This window comes from Cervus canadensis, chromosome 13 (assembly GCF_019320065.1).
Source record: "Cervus canadensis isolate Bull #8, Minnesota chromosome 13, ASM1932006v1, whole genome shotgun sequence".
Lineage (NCBI taxonomy): Eukaryota > Metazoa > Chordata > Mammalia > Artiodactyla > Cervidae > Cervus > Cervus canadensis.
Window position 1 is genome coordinate 71,752,005 of NC_057398.1, and position 21,628 is coordinate 71,773,632.

The window sequence follows — 21,628 nt, forward strand, 5'->3', positions numbered from 1 at the left end:
ACAGTGTTATTTTTGGGTCTTTGCTTATATTTTAATGTACATGTGTAGTCTCTAGATGTTAATAAAACATTAGAAACTCTATCTTCTGCAAATTAGTGCTATGAAAGATTGATGTGATGTCAATGTATATTAATTTCTTTTGCAGATATTATGTTTATTAATTTTCCATCTGCACTCAATTTTTTTTCTCATTTTTCCCTGAGATACAGAATATTCTCTAGTAATGGCTAGGTATGGACTTACTGTTTTCCCTTCAGGAACTTTTGTTACATGTATTTTGAATCATCTTACTCTTTTATACATAGTTTCTCTTTTCTTTCTCCTTTTGCTTAATTCTAGGGGAATTTGATTTTTTTTTATTAGTCTCCAATATTCTACAATATTTAGTGTGTTTATTCAGATTTTTTAGTCTGACATCTGTGTTTTTGGTTCATATGCAAACCTGTAATATATCATAAGATCAATGGTTTTTAGTTTATACCATTGAGAGGGTCACTTTTATTCACTAACACACAAAAAAAGAGGGTACTATCAGAGAATGTATACATTGCACTTGGAGAAAGAAGTGTTTACATTTATCCTAATTTTATTTTGTTGGGTTATAGATTCTATGATCAGTAAAGGCTTTGTTACCAATGTTGCTGAAGGCCATAAGCTATTCTGGGGTGTTCATCAGGACAGTATAGATTCACCAATTTTCTCTAACTAGTTCAGCAGCTCCCACAGGGAGTGAGATTGAGATTGCACCATATGCTGAGCAATAATAAGCACCAAAGGTGGGACTGCTACCCAGAAAACATAAGGCCTGACATTTTCACAGGATCTCTGTTGTGGGTTGAATAGTGTTCCCTAAAAATGTGTGTTGAAAATCTAACCCCCAATGCCCATGAATGTGATGTTATTTGGAAATAAGGTAGTTGTAGACATAATCATATTAATATGATGTCATTAGGATGGGCCCTAATTGAAAAGATTGGAGTACTTATTAAAAAAAAGAAAGTTGGACATCAAGACCCACAGAGAGAGGAGAGAGTCATATGAAGGTACAGACACAGAGCAAAGATGGCTATGGGAAGACGGAGACAAAACCCTGAGTGATGTAAAAGGCCAAGGAGAGATTACCATCATACGAAAAAAAATCAAGAAGGGATCCTCCCTCAGAGGCTTTGGAGGGAACATGCTCTGCTGACACGTTGATGTTTTACTTCTAGACTCCAAAACTGTAAAAGAATAAAATTTATTGTTGTTCTGAACTACCCAGTTTGTCACACGTTGTTATGGCAGCCCTAGCAAACAAGCAGTGACATCAGCTTTAAGATCTGCCTTCTACACAGTTGCTTCATGATCTTCTCTTTCTTACAGCAATGTCGTCTCTGGGTTCGGGCTCCGTGTATGGTTGGCCTGTGCCCTCTCCACGTTTCTCATTTTCTTACTTTCTACCTAGTGAATACCTGACTTTCGTTGTATGCACTGCTCTGGTTTCCAGCAAGGATACAGATTTTTTTCTCAAATCTTATCATACCTTTATTCATTTCAATTAGGTATTGAAAATCTGTCTTCAACTTGGTTAAGAGCAGATGGAAACAGCCTAGTCCTCCTTTCTGAGATATGCCCAGAAAGTAGAATTTCTGTCCTGCTACTCTTGAACCAAGAGCTGTTGCTTGCAAATCACCCTCTATTACAAGAAAAATTGACTCTGGATCCAAGTGGGTGTCTGTATCTCTGTGAGCCACACCATTCACAGAATCTGGAGGAGTTTAATATGATTTTCCTTGGGAAGGAAACAGAATTGGAGTCAGGTAGACTAATCTGAACTTTTGATAGTGTATAACAAGGTATTCCCATCTGTCTATTACTTTCAGAATAGCACATGGAATTCTGATGGCTCTATAGATTTTTACATCCTGCAGAACCTCGCCAGACTGCCTCAGAATTAGCCACCCACTAAGCATCACTTTCAAAGAGATCTCCACTCTAGATTTGCCTCTAATCTCTTATTAAAATATAAAGTTATTTGTGGACTTATGTCCCACCAGTGTAATTTTTCTTTCCCAGTTATTCAAACAGTTTGCATCCCCTGAAATATGTTTTTCCTTATCTTGAGTAATTCATTATTTACTTCCCTGTAACAAATGGAGTTTTCCTGCAAATATTTCTTGAAACTTTCTTATGAAATAAACATCTCAACAAATCATTAGAGATAACCTGTAAGACCAACTCTTACATCCACCTGATTGCACATGTTTGACAAAATTTCCTTATCACTAAAATTTGGAAAAAAACATATATGATCTTATTGATACTTTGACATCATGGGAACACTCCAAAGACGGGTTTACTCACATTTACAGACATCTTTGGCACTTGACCATGTGAGAGTTTGTAGACACATGATAGAGAATGATTTCCTGTGGTACTCAGGGTAGCATTCATACATTAATGATGTCCCAATGGGAAACTCTGTTTCATTGGTTTGGATATTCAATTTGGCAAATTGGAAATGACCTAGGGCATTACAGTGACCTAGGGACCAAAAAGTAAAGAACATAAGAGTTAAAAAAATATACCTAATGCCATTATTCTTTCTCTAGTATTAGATTTGAGGTCACACAAAATAAACTTTTATTTTGGAAAGATAGTGTTCTTGTAATCTTTGAAGGGGAATTTTCATTAGCATATATCCATTAGAAAACAAACTATCTGGAAGTCTATTTTGCTTTCTGGACTTTCTATTTATATCATTTACTGTAAAAGACAGCTCCCATTCAATGTTTCACATTTTCAGGGAGACAGGGAGAGTGTTTCTGCCCAGCTTCCACCTGGTTTGGTGTCTGTGTACTTCAGTGCATCAAAACCCCAGTAGAGGGCTTATAAGCATGAATGCAGAACTCAAGATGTTTTCTGAAACTTGGAAGCAATCACTAGCTTTCTAGGTCTGATTCCTAGGAAGGCCATCGCAAAACAATACAATAATAAATGTCATCTCCTCAAAATAAAACCACCACCAACAACAAATCAACAGTTATTATAAGAAAACATGGTTTGATGTGTATGTTGAATCAAAGTCTAGCTTTAGCTTTAAAACCCTGTGCCTATAGCTCTAGGCTCAATGAGTAAAGACTCACTTTGTATTCAATTAGAAGGAAATCATAAAATGTATATATACTTTGAAAAATAGAAATCATTTCCTCTTTGCTTTGATAATTTCTCCTTTAGTTTCTATTGAGCTCTCCTCTTCTTCCCTTTCAATTTTTTTTCATATAGTGAAAGTTATGCTAGATACAATTCTGCACCCAGACAATTCTGTCTGAAGATCTGCAAACCAATTTCTCATCTCCTCAACATAATTAAATACGTTTCCTCAATATTAAAATTTGATTTATTTTCAATATATTTCCATTTATTTATCCTTTACTGGATATATTTTGACCTGTATTGCCAGTTTCTTTTTTAACTTAGAACTTGAATATTAGGTATAACTAGATTCTAGTTCAAGGAGTTCCCCCTTATAAATAAAATCTACTGGACAGAGGAGCCTGGTAGGTTCTTAGTCCATGGGGTTGCAAGAATCAGACACGAATTAGTGGCTAAACCACAACTACAAAAGACCAAATGAACATGAAGATGGTCTGGCAGATCTCTGGTCTAGAAAGTCTACCTGATAAAATGATGGCTGCCATCTCAGTACAGGTGGTTGTTGTTATTCAGCTGTCCAGTCACGTCTGACTCTTTGCCTCCCTGTCCCTCACCATCTCCCGAAGTTTGCCCAAGTTCATGTCCATTGCATCGGCGATGCCATTCAACCATCTCATCCGACTCCCTCTTCTCCATTTTCCCTCAATCTGGTGGGGGGGAAAAAATCTCAGAATTTAGGTGATTGCCTCTTGCTGTTAATTCAGTGAATCTAAACTAGGTCTCTGTATTTGTAAACAGGCACATTAGGAAACAATCACAGACAACTAGCCAATCTGATCACACAGACCACAGCCTTATCTAACTCAATGAAACTAAGCCATGCCATGTGGGGCCACCTAAGACGGATGGGTCATGGTGGAGAGGTCTGACAATGTGGCCCACTGGAGAAGGGAATGGCAAACCACTTCAGTATTCTTGCCTTGAGAACCCCATGAACAGTATGAAAAGGCAAAAAGATAGGGCACTGAAAGATGAACTCCCCAGGTCGCTAGGTGCCCAATATGCTACTGGAGATCAGTGGAGAAATAACTCCAGAAATAATGAAGGGATGGAGCCAAAGCAAAAACAGCACCCAGTTGTGGATGGGACTGGGGATAGAAGCAAGGTCCAATGCTGTAAAGAGCAATATTGCATAGGAACCTGGAATGTTAGGTCCATGAATCAAGGCAAATTGGAACTGGTCAAATAGGAGATGACAAGAGTGAACATTGACATTCTAGGAATCAGTGAACTAAGATGGGCTGAAATGGGTGAATTGAACTCAGATGACCATTATATCTACTACTGTGGAAAGGAATTCCTTAGAAGAAATGGAGTAGCCATCATAATCAACAAAAGAGTCCTAAATGCAGTACTTGGATGCAATTCAAAAACAACAGAATGATCTCTGATCATTTCCAAGGCAAACCATTCAATATCATCATAATCCAAGTCTATGCTGCAACCAGTGATGCTGAAGAAGCTGAAGTTGAACAGTTCTATGAAGACTTACAAGACCTTTTAGAACTAACACCCCAAAAAGATGTCCCTTTCATTATAGGGGACTGGAATGCAAAAGTAAGAAGTCAAATAACACCTGGAGCAACAGGCAAATTTGGCCTTGGAGTACAGAATGAAGCAGGGCAAAGACTAATAGAGTTCTGCCAAAAGAACGCACTGGTCATAGCAAACACCCTCTTCCAAAAACACAAGAAAAGACTCTTCACATGGATATCACCAGATGGTTGACACCAAAATTAGATTGATTATATTCTTTGCAGTCAAAGATGAAGAAACTCTATACAGTCAGCAAAAATAAGATTGGGAGTGATTGTGGCTCAGAACAAGAATTCCTTATTGCCAAATTCATACTGAAATTGAAGAAAGTGGGGAAAACCACTAAACCATTCAGCTATGACCTAAATCAAATTCCTTATGACTATACAGTGCAAGTGAGAAGTACATTTAAGGGACTAGATCTGATAGAGTGCCTGACGAACTATGGATGCAGGTTCGTGACATTGTACAGGAGACAGGTTTCAAGGTCATTCCCAAGAAAAAGAAAGGCAAAGAAAGCAAAATGGCTGTCTGAGAAGGCCTTACCAATGCTGTGAAAAGAAGGGAAGTGAAAAGCAAAGGAGAAAGCGAAATATATACCCATTTGAATGCAGAGTTCCAAAGAATAGCAGGGAGAGATAAGAAAGCCTTCCTCAGTGATCAATGCAAAGAAATAGAGGAAAACAATAGAATGGGAAAGACTAGAGATCTCATCAAGAAAATTAGAGATACCAAGGGAACATTTCTGGCAAAGATGGGCTCAATAAAGGACAGAAACGGTATGGACCTAACAGAAGCAGAAGATATTAAGAAGAGGTGGCAAGAATACACAGAAGAACTGTACAAAAAGATCTTCATGACCCAGATAATCACAATGGTGTGATCACACACCTAGAGCCAGACATCCTGGAATGTGAAGTCAGGTGGGCCTTAGGAAGCATAACTACGAACAAAGCTAGTGGAGGTGATGGAATTCCAGTTGAGCTATTCCAAACCCTGAAAGATGATGCTGTGAAAGTGCTGCACTCAATATGTCAGCAAATTTGGAAAACTCAGCAGTGGCCACAGGACTGGAAAAGGTCAGTTTTCATTCCAATCCCTAAGAAAGGCAATCCCAAAGAATGCTCAAACTACCTCACAATTGCACTCATCTCACATGCTAGTAAAGTAATGCTCAAAATTCTCCAAGCCAGGTTTCATCAATACATGAACCATTAACTTGCAGATGGTCAAGCTGGTTTTAGAAAAGGCAGAGGAACCAGAGGTCAAATTGCATACATCCGATGGATCATTGAAAAAGAAGAAAGTTCAAAAAAAAATCTATTTCTGCTTTATTGACTATGCCAAAGCCTTTGACTGTGTGGATCACAATAAATGTGGGAAATGTGGGAAATTCTGAAGGAGATAGGAATACCAAGACCACCTGACCTGCCTCTTGAGAAACGTATATGCAGGTTAGGAATCAACAGTTAGAAGTGGACATGGAGCAACAGACTGTTTCCAAATAGGAAAAGGAGTACATCAAGGCTGTATATTGTCACCCTGCTTATTTAACGTATATGCAGAGTATATCATGAGAAACGCTGGGCTGGATGAAACACAAGCTGGAATCAAGATTGCCAGGAGAAATATCAATGACATCAGATATGCAGATGACACCACCCTTATGGCAGAAAGTGAAGAGGAACTAAAGAACCTCTTGATGAAAGTAAAAAGGGAGAGTGAAAAAGTTCACTTAAAGTTCAACATTCAGAAGACTAAGATCATGGCATTCAGTCCCATCACTTTATGGCAAATAGATGGGGAAACAGTGGAAACAATGGCTGACTTTATTTTTCTGGGCTCCAAATTCACTGCAGATGGTAATCACAGCCATGAAATTAAAAGACACCTACTCCTTGGAAGGAAATTTATGACAAAACTAGACAGCATATTGAAAAGCAGAGACTTTACTTTGGCAACAAATGTCTGTCTAGTCAAGGCTATGGTTTTTCCAGTGGTCATGTATGGATGTGAGAGTTGGACTATAATGAAGGCTGAGCGCCAAAGAATTGATGCTTTTGAACTGTGGTGTTGGAGAAGACTCTTGAGAGCCCCTTGGACTGCAAGGAGATCCAACCAGTTAATCCTGAAGGAAATCAGTTCTGAATATACATTGGAAGGACTGATGTTGAAGCTGAAACTCCAATACTTTGGCCACCTGATGCGAAGAGCTGACTCATTTGAAAAGACCGTGATGCTGGGAAAGATTGGGGGCAGGAGAAGAAGGGGATGACAGAAGATGAGATGGTTGGATGGCATCATTGACTCAGTGGACATGGGTTTAGGTGGACTCCAGGGTATGGTGATGGACAGGGAGGCCTGGCATGCTGCAGTTCATGGAGTCCCAAAGAGTCAGACATGATGGAGCGACTCAACTGAACTGAGCTGAACATTAGGAAACCCCAAGTTGAAACCATGGTGTTTCTGGAGAAGAGTGAGGACAAAAATGACTTGAGTGTCTGTTCTTGGTCTGTTTCCTTCAAGAACTGCTCTTTTCTTTCAGAGATCTTAGCAGTGAATATTATGTGAAAGAGTCACTTCAAAAATTCCCTGTCTCCTTCTGTCTTTGCTTTCTGAATGTTCATATCTTTATGGTGTTGATTACCTTAGGAAACCTTCTCCACTCCTTAGACACACACTCTCTTTTGCATTTTCTGATTGAGTTTATGTTTCTTTGTTTTTTTTTTTTCCTTTTCACCAGAGAAGGAAAACTTCAACAGCTGAAATTAGTGTGGAGCTAAGAAGCAATTCCGCCTTCTCGTCACTTAGAATTTGGCTCAGATGGTAAAGAACCTGTCTGCCAACTCACAAGATGCAAAAGACTCAGGTTCTGTCCCTGAGTCAGGAAGATCCCCTGGAGAAGGAAATGGGTACCCACTCCAGTATTCTTGTCTGAAGCATTCCATGGACAGAGGAGCCTGACTGGCTATAGTCTGTCAGACACGACTGAGCATGCACACACATAGCCCATATTGGCTAAAACAATCTTTGTGTTTAGTTTATAATGTAGCCCAATTTTCACAGGGAATGCACAGTGCTCTTCAGCCAAACAGGCTATTAATAGCAATTTTGCAGGCTTTGTTTTCTGCTGGTTTGTGTTTCTCTCCAAAATCTTTGAAGATGGTCAGTTTATGCCAGATATTTCCTTTCAGTTCCTATACTTTGACAATGTTTTCCTTCTAATTCTAATTAGATGGACTTTCCTGGTGGTCCAGTGGTTAAGAATCATCCTTGCAATACAGGGGATTCAGGTTCCATCCCTGATTGTGGAACTATGACTCCACACACCGTTAAACAACAAGGCTGAACACCAACATCACTGAGCATGTGTCTCTGGAGCCCACGTGCCACAACGAGAGAGACTGCTTATCACAGCTACCGAAACCCTGTGCTCTGGGGCCCAACACAGCAGCTATTGAGCCGTGGCTCCACAATGAAAGAGCTTGTGCATGGCAGCAAAAGATCCCACCTGACCCTTCAAAGATTCCTCAAGCTGCAACCAAGACCCGACAGAGCTAAATATACAAATAAAATCATCTAAAAGGAGGTATTGTATAGCACAACACCTGCTTCCTCAATCTGCAATGGAGGAGGCCTAGTTCGATGCCTGGGTCATGGTCTCCTGATGGAGGAAATGGCAACCCCCTTCAGTATTCTTGCCTGGAGAATTCCATGGAGAGAGGACCCTGGTGGGCTATAGTCCATGGGGTCACAGAGAGACACGACTGAGTGACTAGAACCAAAGATCATCAGAATCTTACATGTCGATGTCTCTTAAAACTATTTATTATTGATCTAGCACTTAATTTTGTCAAGTGCACAAATGAACACCACCTTGTAATTACGGAAATTTGGAGAGTCTTGTTTAGATATTCTGAAGCCTTTTGGAATGTGGGGTAGTGAGCACTAAGCTGGAAGTGCGCAATGAGGGACAGGACCTCTCCAGATTCCTCTCCCCTGACTGTCACTGGTGCTGCAGATGGTGCTCTCCCCAGTGGGGCTGAAGTCCATCCCTTTCTAGATGCAGGTCACACATGTAAGTTACTTCTTTTCCAAAAGGAAAGACTTCCAGAGGTTTTCTTCTGTGTCTCCAACTAAGGATATCAGGTTGATTTGGACAGAAAATTTCTGTAAAGAAGGTAAAAGGTAGGTTTTATTGAAGAGTTTTCACCAGAGGTAATCTGCATTCATAGGATGCTATGGCTGGTACTACCTAAAAACACAGAATGGACTAGATCAACTGAGATTTCAATCTCAATTTTTAATCAAAACTGTATAAAAGAATTTGCTTATCCTGAATCTTCCAGGCTTTTAAGTATTCTGAATAAGAGAAATTTACACCTTTATTTAAGTACCAAAACTTTTAAAGAAGCAAATCTCTTGGAGGATAAGTCATTCATTTACTCAATGTATATTAATTGAGTACTTATTTTATGTCAGTCATTCATCAGGGTCTGGTGATAAAATGGTGAAGCATACAGATAAATTCCTTGTCCTCCCAGGAGCTTACATTCTCAGGAAAGATTTCTACATATGTATTACACATATACTAATCATCTAATCATTGCATATTGGAGACTCATGTTTTAATCAGCTTATTGTTTCTGAATCTTTCAACATAATTACCTAGATATGAGTTCCAAGAATTTAAGGAGTCTTAAACAGCTCAGCCTGTGTAATGCTGTTCCCCATTTTCCCCTTATTCCTGCACTGCTCTGATCTACCATCTCCGTAAAAATTACTTTAATTTTTTTTCTTTCTTGTGCCACCTCTCCACTTAAGTATGAATAACACAGGACAGGGAGTTTGCTCATCTTGTTCACTGCTATAGCACCAGTCCCTGGAAGAACATCAAACACAGCATACATGCTCAATAAATTGAATTAAATGAATGAATGTTTTATACTTGTATATTAGCAAATGCAAAAACCATAGAGTACTTTGATGACATTAAACAGAAGAAAGAAAAAAGAAATTGGTCAAAGCCTCACATTAGCTAATCTTTCCTGATTTAGAGGCAAACTACAGCAGGATTTGTCATGTCAAACAGAGAATTCTAAATGGCAGAGCCTGAGCGGATGGTTCCCAAAACATATGATGCACTTGAAAGTGAATTACAACAATTTGAATCACAATAAAATACTCATAAAACAAGCAAATACTTGTCGTATTTAGAATTAGAAAATAGAGAAATAACTGCTGGAGAGGCCAGGAGTCAAATTACAAACAGATTAAAGGGAGAGATTGGCCTTCAGTGTTATCCCTTCTATGCACATTCACTGAAGCACTGCTATTTCAAAGGCTTTCCATTCCAACCAAGACACAGTAACTAGCAGAACTGCCTTTTAATTGGAATCTAAGGAAGTAAATATTTGTGACTATGGGAACATTTTAAACCAAAATGCCAGTTTGTTTGCAAAAACCTCATCATTTTGAGGATGCGAAACCAGCAGGTGGCAGGGGTGCAGAGGCCACATCAGTCTTGAAAAGTCACAGCTTCCGGAGGGGTGAGGGATAACAGCAAAGCAGAGTTAAATGGTCACATTATACAGACCCAGCCTAAGATGAAGAAGACAGTTGTAGCATAGCTGCCATCTCCTTGAATCTGGATCCAGACTCAGAGAAATCAGTCTCTCTCTGAGCATCCCATGGTAATGCTGATAAATCATCTCATAGTCATTATTATAATAAAACATCCTCCAAGTGAAGGCACTGGAACAGCTAGTAAAACAGCTCCCAGTTTGGATTAATAAAGCAAAGAATAACTGGACAGAGAACAGTGACTATTCTTTCATCTCTATATTTGTGGTGGTGATGTAGAAAGTTCACAACAGCATGTTGGGCTACAAAAGAGTAAATGTGAATATCCTGGGAGCAAAAATTAAAGGAGATTGGAAATAATTCTGATACAAAATCCTCCAAAATTCTCAGTGTATGTTGGACCCTTGTGTGTGTGTGTGTGTGTGTTCAGTCGCTCAGTCATGTCCAACTCTTTGCAACCCTATGGACTGTAGCCCACCAGGCTCCTCTGTCCATGGGATTTTTCCCTGGCAAGAATACTGGAGTGGGTTGCTATTTCCTCCACCAAGGGATCCTCCTGACCCAGGGATCGAACCTATGTCTCTTGCATCACTTGCATTGCAAGTAGATTCTTTATCACTGAGTCACCAGGTAAGACTCGGCCCTCATGGCTCCTAAATTTATTAGTTGCTGGTATTTGGCTCCTGGCAAGGATTCTTTGGAACATTTTGAGATCAGGCGCTTTATTGCTCATGATTTATACTTTCCATGTAGAGATGTGCATTCTGTGAAAGGCCTAATATTCTGATAAACAAGTGAATGACCTTACTTAAAACATTAACATCAACCACCATAATCCCATTTCAGAGCCCTTAGCCTGTTACGAACCAGGTGACATATGACTGAATGAACTATAATTATACTTCCACTCCTACTACAAAATTTATTTTTGATGGTTAAAAGATTTCTGAAATAATTCTTAAATGGTCTCAGTTATTTTTAATAAGCTTTTCCTACATAACAATCTTTTTCTGGATCTCTGAAAATTGCTCTTTTTCTTTTATGCTTGGAGAGTATGATTTCTTCACTTAATGTGTCACCTATATATGCTCATAACTAGTAGCTGTACTTGTGTTTTTGAACTTGCCATTTATGTTTCAGGTTTTCCTTCATATCTCATGTTATTAGTTCCACCTGTTCCTCAGTCTTACTTTCCATATACACTTCCCAAATTTAGTACCCCTGAATATTTCCTTTTTTTTTTTTCAAAATCATAAACCCTTTTTTAAATGAAGCTCAGTTTCAGCATTCAGCAGGCCAATCAGCTCACACTCACCCCTCATCACAAATGAAGGTTACTTTGGCTACAATGTGGAAATTAAGTGCGAAAAGTACACTTCTATTAGGAAGTTAGCCCAGAAAGTCAGCACAAGATTTCACTAGGAAAAAAAATAAAAAATAAAACCACAGGAATGGGATTTTCCCACGAGGGACAAAGAGATTGGTCTGCAAACCAGAGAGTATGGGCACATTGCGGGTCTGCCGGGCTCCAGTCTCCCTGGGATGTGCAGCACAGAGAAGCAGACCCTCTGAGATCATAGCCGGGCTATAGAACACTTCCTGTCCAGGAGAACAGTCATCCTTGTGGTTTGGAGTGTGTTTGCCATGCAGCATTTCTGGAGGTGGCTGACATACTGGAGAAAGAGAAACAAAGTGCTCTTAATTGTGGGAAAATAACTTCTCCTCATTGATGAGCTAGCCAAGAGACTCATAATCATAAGTCTATATGTTTTAACAGTTGTGGTAGACTAACATTTTATTGATGGCAAATTTAAACAGAGAGAGAGACACTCTTGTTAAAAGAGCTGATACACTTCAGAACAGTGACTAGAACTGAGACAACCTCGGTTCATGGTTTTCCATCTAAAGTACACTCCTGAGATGACATAGCAGGCAGTTCCCATCCACATTATGTTCTATTAATATCACTGTTCACTCAGTATATAGTTGTTAGGTTGATGGATTTTTATATCTTCATACCTCCTTTCTAGAAAGGCATCACCAATTTACATCCACATTTTTGGCAGTAAGAAATGCTTGTGCCCAAATCTCATCCAACATATTGCCCAATCATTTATCACACTATGCTGTGACCAACAAAATTCAGACATCTCTTTCCAACTCTGCAGTGGCCACCTGCCATGGTTTGGCAGAGAAAATCGGTCTCCTCTCTGCACTCTATAGAGACAAGTCCTCCTCAACCATTCATTTCATTCCAGTGAGATATAATCTGAATGAAATCTTCTAAAAAGCCTACAGTCCTCACAATAAGACTGCATATTCCATACCATAATTTGTATCTGAGTCTCTGTCTCTATATACAGTTGGTTTGAACCCAGAATCAGAATACACTTAAATTATGTAAATTAAAATCTCTTAAATTTAGTACTGTGTAAAAACTACAGTAAAACTGTAGTAACGTGAAAAATCATTTCTGTATGGCTTAAATCAGGTCAGTTTCTCTGCCTAGACTTTAATTTTCTCAAGAATAAAATGGGGTATTGCACTAGAATAAATTACCCCTTTAAGGACTTTGTAAATACTCTGATGCTGTAATATCGAATTTCAGGGCTAATCAGTCCCTTGTTTCCCTTGATTAATAAGTGCACTGTGGTGTGATATTTAAGTACCATGCTGGTTAAATCTCTGTTGACTAAGCCTCACACTTTTGCATTCTCCTTTGACTGCTGAGGCTACAAGCCCAAAAGCTAAAATTGATTGTCTTTCTTGTCAGCTGTGTCCTGGTTAAGCTGACAGTTGGAGGCATATATACTGAATTAAAAGGCAGGAAGATGATAGAAGTCACCTTGTAGATGGGCACAGGAAGTGGCAATTGTTGGCCCTTTCTTAGTAGCAGCAACTTTAATTCCAGCAATGGCAATGACTGCATGCTCCAGCAACCTGTTACCTTCCAGCAGCAGTGGCAGCTTCTGCAGCATGAGCAGCTGAAGGAAATACTTGCTCACTGACAGTTTCAGGCACCTGTGCTCTAGTCCAGAGGAAATAGCAGGTTCCTGAGCTCTGGTAACATTTCCTGCCTCCTTTAGCTCTTCCTGCCGTTTTAACACTTATTACCTGCACTAAACCCCTCACTCTTTGAAATATATAAACTAGTTTTTTTTTTTTTTTATTTTCCCAACTCTAGAATCAGGTAGACTTGGGTTCTGGTCCTCCCCATAGTTCACTTCAGTTCAGTCACTCAGTCATGTCCAACTATTTGCGAACCCATGAACCGCAGCATGCCAGGCCTCCCTGTCCATCACCAACTCCCGGAGTCCACCCAAACCCATGTCCATCGAGTCGGTGAGGCCACCCAACATCTCATCCTCTGTCATCCCCTTCTCCTCCTGCCCCCAATCCCTCCCAGCATCAGGGTCTTTTCCAATGAGTCGGCTCATTGCATCAGGTGGCCAAAGTATTGAAGTCTCAGCTTCAACATCAGTCCTTCCAATGAACACCCAGGACTGATCTGCTTTAGGATGGACTGGTTGGATCTCCTTGCAGCCCAAGGGACTCTCAAGAGTCATCTACGAAACCACAGTTCAAAAGAATCAATTCTTTGGCACTCAGCTTTCTTTATAGTCCAACTCTTACATCCATACATGACTACTGGAAAAACCACAGCTTTGACTAGACTGACCTTTGTTGACAAAGTAATGTCTCTGCTTTTCAATATGCCATTTAGGTTGGTCATAACTTTTCTTTCAAGGAGCAAGCATCTTTTAATTTCATGGCTGTAAGCACCATCTGCAGTGATTTTGAACCCAGAAAAATAAAGTCAGCCACTGTTTCCCCATCTATTTGCCCTGAAGTGATGGGACCGGATGCCATGATCTTAGTTTTCTGAATGTTGAGCTTTAAGTCAACTTTTTCACTCTCCTCTTTCACTTTCATCAAGAGGCTCTTTAGTTCTTCACTTTCTGCAATAAGGGTGTCGTCATCTGCATATTTGAGGTTATTGATATTTCTTCTGGCAATCTTGATTCCAACTTGTGCTTCCTCCAGCCCAGTATTTCTCATGATTTACTCTGCATATAAGTTAAATAAGCAGGGTGACAACATACAGACTTGATGTACTCCTTTTCCTATTTGGAACCAGTCTGTTGGTCCATGTCCAGTTCTAACTGTTGCTTCCTGACCTGCATACAGGTTTCTCAAGAGGGAAATCAGGTGCTCTGGTATTCCCATCTCCTTCAGAATTTTCCACAGTTTATTGTGATCCACACAGGTAAAGGCTTTGGCATAGTCAATAAAGCAGAAATAGATGATTTTCTGAAACTCTCTTGCTTTTTCAATGATCCATCAGATGTTGGCAACTTGATTTCTGGTTCCTCTGCCTTTTCTAAAACCAGCTTGACCATCTGGAAGTTCATGGTTCATGTATTGATGAAGCCTGGCTCGGAGAATTTTGAGCATTACTTTACTAGTGTGTAAGATGAGTGCAATTGTGTGGTAGTTTGAGCATCCTTTGGCATTGCTTTTCTTTGGGATTGGGATGAAAACTGACCTTTTCCAGTCCTGTGGCCACTGCTGAGTTTTCCAAATTTGCTGGTATATTGAGTGCAGCACTTTCACAGCATCATCTTTCAGGATTTGAAATAGCTCAACTGGAATTCCATCACCTCCACTAGCTTTGTTCATAGTGATGCTTTCTAAGGCCCACTTGACTTCACATTCCAGGATGTCTGGCTCTAGGTAAGTGTGAGTGATCACACCTTTGTGATTATCTGGGTCGTGAAGATCTTTTTTGTACAGTTCTTCTGTGTTTTCTTGCCACCTCTTCTTAATATCTTCTGTTTCTGTTATGTCCATACCATTTCTGTCCTTTATTGAGCCCATCTTTGCTTGAAATATTCTCTTGGTATCTCTGATTTTCTTGAAGAGATCTCTAGTCTTTCCCATTCTATTGTTTTCCTCTATTTCTTTGCATTTATTACTGAGGATGGCTTTCTTATCTCTCCTTGCTATTCTTTGGAACTCTGCATTCAAATGGGTATATCTTTCCTTTTCTTCTTTGCTTTTCACTTCTCTTCTTTTCACAGCTATTTGTAAGGCCTTCTCAGACAGCCATTTTGCTTTTTTGCATTTCTTTTTCTTGGGAATGGTCTTGAGACCTGTCTCTTGTACAGTGTCATGAACATCTGTCCATAGTTCATCAGTCACTCTATCAGATCTAGTCCCTTAAATCTATATCTCACTTGCACTCTATAGACATAATGGATTTGATTTAGGTCATACTTGAATGGCCCGGTGGCTTTACCCACTCTCTTCAATTTAAGTCTGAATATGGCAATAAGGAGTTCATGATCTGAGCCACAGTCAGCTCCATAGTTACTATCTAAATAATCTTGAACAGTTATCTAACCTCTCTAAGACTCACTTTCTCTGTAAAACATGAAAAGAATATAACTACCTTATGCCTTTATTTTAAGAATTAAGTGCAAGGGCTGACCTGATAGCTCAGTTGGTAAAGAATCTGCCTGCAATGCAGGAGAGCTGGGTTTGATCCCTGGGTTGGGAAGATCCCCTGGAGAAAGGAAAGGCTACCCACTTCAGTATTCTGACAGAAAATTCCCTGGATTGTACAGTCCATGGGTTCGCAAAGAATTGGACACAACTGAGCGACTTTCACTTTCACTTCACATAGACTATATATAATGGTGCTTAACAAGAGGACTCATTATGTATTAGCAGTTACAGTACTCAAGAGTAACTAATGAATTTTTTTTAAAAGATTATTTCAACTTAAAAAATGGAGTAACTGAAAGATTATAGAGAGTATCAGTGGTGATATGTGCAGAAAATTTGTGTATAAAAATTGCAAGGAGCTTGTGCATTCTTTGCCCTGATTTATCTTTGCTTCTGAGTTTGAACATGTACACATATGCATATACATGCTTTATTTCATGTTTCCTCCCAAGAAAATGTACTCTTACACACTGCTCACTACACATCTCCCCTCCACCCCCCCAGGACAAACACAAATATCCTTCTCCTACAACTTGTGTCATTTGTAGGCACCTTCATGCCCTTAGTCAGACTCAACCCTTGAGCAACTGGTCAGCTCTAGCTCCCACGTTTTGGGCCTGGAAATGAACAATGGAGAGTCCTTTCTTGGTAAAGCCAGACTAACACATAAAACTCACGGTTTCATATAAGAAAAAAAAAAAAAAAAACTTTTGTTCTCAGACATGTTTATTACATTTTCAATGACTAGAGGTGTGCATTTATTAGATATAATATACTGACGGGGAGGTCTGCTCCAGATGCCTACTTGATTGTCTTTGCTGCTGCAATATATTGACGGTTCACCCATGAGGTCAAACAGCTTTTGCCTTCTCTCCCCAAGGTTGCAGTGATAGGTCACCACTGTTTCATACTTAAAATATTCCCTGTTGGTGCTATTAAAATCTCCATTGGTAATGGCTGGGAGTGGCCCACAAATAATGACTAGGGAAATAGAAAGCAGTGAATGACTATTGAGAGAAATCAAATGAGTCACTAAATTGTAACTATCTTTATTTTACCTTTATTATTATATTTGAATCTTTGCTAACCTAGATAAGCTTTTACAAAGTTGTAATTTACATGGTCATGCCTAAATACAATTTGAGTATATTTGGGTAAGCATGAGAATATTTATGAAGTTGTAGACTATGTTAAATATTTTGAAAATCTAAATGATGCAAATAGAAATATAAATTAGCAATATTCACTAAAGTAGATATACAAAGCTAGTATAGACCAAGAAACTTGTAAAAATAGAAAAAAAGTTCACAAAGAACTTATATCATAGTTTCATGTAGTATATACTTCTAAATGTAATTTTGATGTTTCACAAGAAATAAAGGACAAAACTTACCAATTAATTTTATCAAACCTAAGTTTGACATCATAATAGTATACCCACGTAAAAGTGATCATAGAGTAGCCTGCAAGAAATGTCAGATACACTTTTAAATGTAAAAGTAGGACATAGCACATAACAGGACATGGAAACAATTGTATTTTTCTAACACTATATAACTGGAATAAGTAACATTGGCCAAATTTCTAAAACAAAACTAAAAATGAAAATTCTTAAGGAAGTTTCTGCTTCTGGTAATTTCAATAATTGACATCAAATATCTTTCCACCCATTTCCCACTTACCCCCAGAGAAAAACTACAAATGCTTGAGAAATATAAAATATGTATCAGGGTGCTAACAAATGAGGGACTATGGTCTCATAGAGGGAGAAAATCCAGGAAAGAATCAAGCACTTGGGCTGCTTTTCCCTTGGGAAAACTAGTTGATTCAGGAGGGGGCATTTGATAGGCTCATTTATTCAAAGGCTTTCCTGATATCAGGGCTTCCCTGAAAGCTCAGTTGGTAAAGAATCCACCTGCAATTTAGGAGACCCCAGTTCCATTCCTGGGTTGGGAAGATCTGCTGGAGAAGGGATAGGCTACCCACTCCAGTACTTGTGGACTTCCCTTGTGGCTTAGCCAGTAAGAATTCGCCTGCAGTGTGGGAGACCTGGGTTTAATCTCTGGGTTGGGACGATCCCATAGAGAAAGGAAAGGCTACCCACTCCAGTATTCTGGCCCAGAGAATTCATTGGACTGTATCCCAAAGAGTCAGACACGACTGAGCAACTTTCACTTTCACTTTGAGTCAAAGGACAAAAATTGCAGTTCAGGGCCTTCAAATTAGAAATTTTATTAATATCTCCTGATATGTATTGAGACTTCAAAAAACCAGGCTCTGTGACTCAAGATTATTGGCATTATTCTTCAAGCAATGGTGGCCCAGGAAAATTAGTTTTTGAAATTGAATTAAAGTCTCAGATTGCTAGGGTTGCCAGGTACCTGGCAGAAATAATAGCAGCAATAAAATCCCTCTCAGGAAGAAAATTAGTCATCTAAAACCTTGAATTTATTTCTACAGAAAAGCTTGCAAATATAATTCCTGATACACAATTAAAGGTAACCAGGTACTTGAAGGAGTAAAATAATAAGAACAAGACCTAGCATAGTCACTGACAATGGAAATTGACCCATCAGGACACCAGATATTGGAATTTTTGTTATCAGATTAATATATATATATATACATATATATGTGTATATATATATATTGCTATTACTAATAAAGGATAAAATACACAAAATGGAAATTTTTGGTAACAATTAAAAACAATTTAAGTGACAGGGCAAATTTTGAAAAAACCTAATAAAAATCCTGCAATTACAAAATGCAATTACTGAAATTCTGAATTTGGATAAGATTTGTGGCAGTTTAGATATAGTTAAAATTTTAATCATTGGAAATTAGGATAGAAGAAAACATCAGAAACACAGAACAACAAAAGAAACATAAATACAGACAGGAGAGTAACAGTCTTGTAGAATAGAAAAATAAGGATAAGCACATGTTTAAGATAGAAAAATAAGGCATCCCACAATGAAGGGAGAGAGATAACAGTGCATAAACAACATGTGAAGAAGTAATGATAGAGATTTTTCCAAAACTGATGAAAGACATTGAACCACAAATTTGAAACACAATACAAACACAAAAAAACAAATGCAAAGAAATCCCTACCTAGATGCATTATTAATATTGTAAAAAATCAGAAACAATTTTAAAAGTAGTCAGAAAACAGAGAGGATAACTTTCAAAGGAATCATACTTACAAAAATGTTTAAAACATGTATTGCCAGAAGACTTATAATACAGAAATGCTTAAAAATTATTCTTTAGGCTGAAGGGAAATAGTCTCAGATAGAACTGATAGAAATGCAATATGGAAGAAGTATAACAGAGTTAACATGTGGATAAATATAAATAAATACCACTTTTATAAAAGCAGCAACTATAATGTCTTGTGAGATACAAAATGTATGTAAAAAATAGTAGGAAATGGCAGGAGGACATAAATGGAGTTAAAACTGCTATGGGTTCTTGCATTGTTTGAGATGTGGTAAAATCATTATTTATAATAAATTAGATTATATAATTATAACAGGTTATAATTAAGATAAATTCAATTATAATAAATCAAGGATCTATATTGCAGTCTCTAGGATAATAAATAAAATATACAAATAATATAAAATAACAAATAAAATTTACTTGAGGAGAAAAAATAGGGTAATAAAAATGATTAAAAAGTTAGAAAGGAAGAATAAAGGAAAAACTTAAGAAACAAAAAATAAATAACAAGATGCTAGACTTAAACCTCACTATATAAGTAACTATATTAATTTGAATTATTCTAAACATTTCAATTTAAGGCAAAGATTTTCAGAGTGAATGAAACAACAAAATCTGAGAATATGATGTCTACAAGAAATAAATTTTATTTTATTTTAATTTATTTTTTGGTCGTGCTGGGCAGCTTGCAAGCTCTTACTTAGTTCCCTGACCAGGGATTGAACTCAGGCTCTCAGCAGTGAGAGTAAACAGTCCTAAACACTGAACTTCCAGGCAATCCCCTGGTAAATTTTAAATGTAAGACAAAGAAAGGATGAAAGTAAAGTATTTGAAACATGTGTAATGCAAAATCAGAAAAGAAAGAATGTTGATGTTTCTATATTAATATTATAAAAATATATTTTAAGGAAAGAAATATTATGAAAGGTAAAGAGGGGCATTTCATTATGATAAAAGAGTAAATTCAGCAGGAAGGCAAAATAATAGAGATAGACAAATCTAGTCATATTCAGTGATTGTAGTGGTTTGAATGGCAACTCCCTAAAAAGATATTTCATGTCCTAATCCATGGAACTTGTGAATGAGAATCTGTTTGGAAAAGAATCTTTGAAGACATAATTAAGTAAAGGATCTTGAAATGAGATCAACTTGGATTAACAGAGTGGATCTTCAATCTAAAAAGAGCTTGTAAGAGAAGAGAAGGGTAGATATACATGGAGGAAAGCATGTGCAATGGAAGCAAATAGTGGAGAAATGCATCTGTAAGTGAAGAAATGCCAAGGATTGCATCAGCCACCACAGGTAGGAAAGAAGGATAGGACAATTTTTTCTTTCTCCCAGGAAAAGAAATCAATCTTGCTGACATCTTGATTTTAAACTTCTGTCTTCTGAACTGTGAGGAAAAAAAAAATTCATTTTAAGCTACTAAATTAGACTACACTAAAGGCTTTGACTGTGTGGATCACAACAAACTGGAAAATTCTTCAAGAGATGGGGATACCAGACCACTTTACCTGTCTCTTGAGAGACCTGTATGCAGGTCAAGAAGCAACAGTTAGAATTGGACATGTAACAACAGGCTGCTTCCAAATTGGGAAAGTAGTACATCAAGGCTATATACTGGCACACTGTTTATTTAACTTATATGCAGAGTACATCATGTGACATGCCACGCTGGATGAAACACAAGCTGGAATCAAGATTGCCAGCAGAAAATATCAATAACCTCAGATATGCAGATGAAAGATATGTAGATAGAGGTGAAGAGGAGAGTGAAAAAGCTGGCACAAAACTAAACATTCAAAAAACTAAGATCGGGATCAATCCCAAGATGACAGAGGAATAGGATGAGGAGACCACTTTCTCCCCAAAAATTAATCAAAAGATCATTTGAATGTTGAGCAACTTCCACAAAACAACTTCTGAACACTGGTGGAGGACAACAGGCACCCAGAAAGGCATCCCAATCTCTTCAAAAGGAGTGATCTTAAGGCTACTGTAAGAAAAAGACTGAAACAGAGAAAGGAGGCTTAACTCCAGAACTTTAGGACATCAGAGAACTCCTGACTCCAGGGGACATTAATAGACAAGAGCTCACCCAAAAGTCTCCATGCCTACATTGAAACCAAGCTCCACCCAAGAGCCAACAAGTTCCAGTGCAAGACACACATGCTAATTCTTCAGCAAAGCAGGAACACAACCCTGAACATTAAGAGAAAGGCTGCCCAAAGCCATGTCAAACACATAGATACCCCAAAACTCACCATTGTATATTTCATTGCACTCCGGAGAGAAGAGATCCACCTCCACCCACCAGAACACAGATGAAAGCTCCTCCAAACAGGAAGTGTTGACACACCACTGGTCCAACTCCACCCACAGGGAACAGAGTCCACAATTAAGAGTAACCATGAACTCCCAGCCTGCAGGAAGGGTATTGCAAACACAGCAATCTAAACAAAGTGAAAGGGCAGAGAAATATTCAGCAGGTGAAGGAACATGATAAAAACCCAACAAACCAAAGCAAAGAGCAGGAGATAGGGAGTTTACCTGAAAAAGAATTCAGAACAATGATATT

The 21,628-nt window shown here is 38.3% G+C and overlaps 1 protein-coding gene across 7 annotated transcripts in view; it reads right to left on the reverse strand.

Annotated features, from left to right (window-relative positions):
- The window catches only part of LOC122452585 (complement receptor type 1-like), a 30,998-nt gene extending 9,617 nt beyond the window's left edge, over nt 1–21,381 (reverse strand). For 2 of the 7 annotated variants that reach the window (XR_006272757.1, XR_006272760.1), the window contains exons 1-4: nt 21,315–21,380; nt 11,808–11,987; nt 8,608–8,901; nt 2,344–2,523 (exon numbers count right to left, since the gene is read on the reverse strand). Coding sequence is in view for 2 of the 7 variants with exons in the window: in XM_043486359.1 (XP_043342294.1) it covers nt 2,344–2,523; nt 11,808–11,987; nt 17,216–17,249 (394 nt within the window). In the remaining 5 variants the exon portion in view is untranslated. Of the gene's footprint in view, nt 1–2,343; nt 2,524–8,355; nt 8,902–11,807; nt 11,988–17,215; nt 17,286–21,314 lie in introns of those variants that run through there. The other 5 variants (XR_006272759.1, XM_043486359.1, XM_043486360.1 and 2 more) reach the window with 5 other exon arrangements.
- Nucleotides 21,382–21,628: the final 247 nt, after the last annotated feature.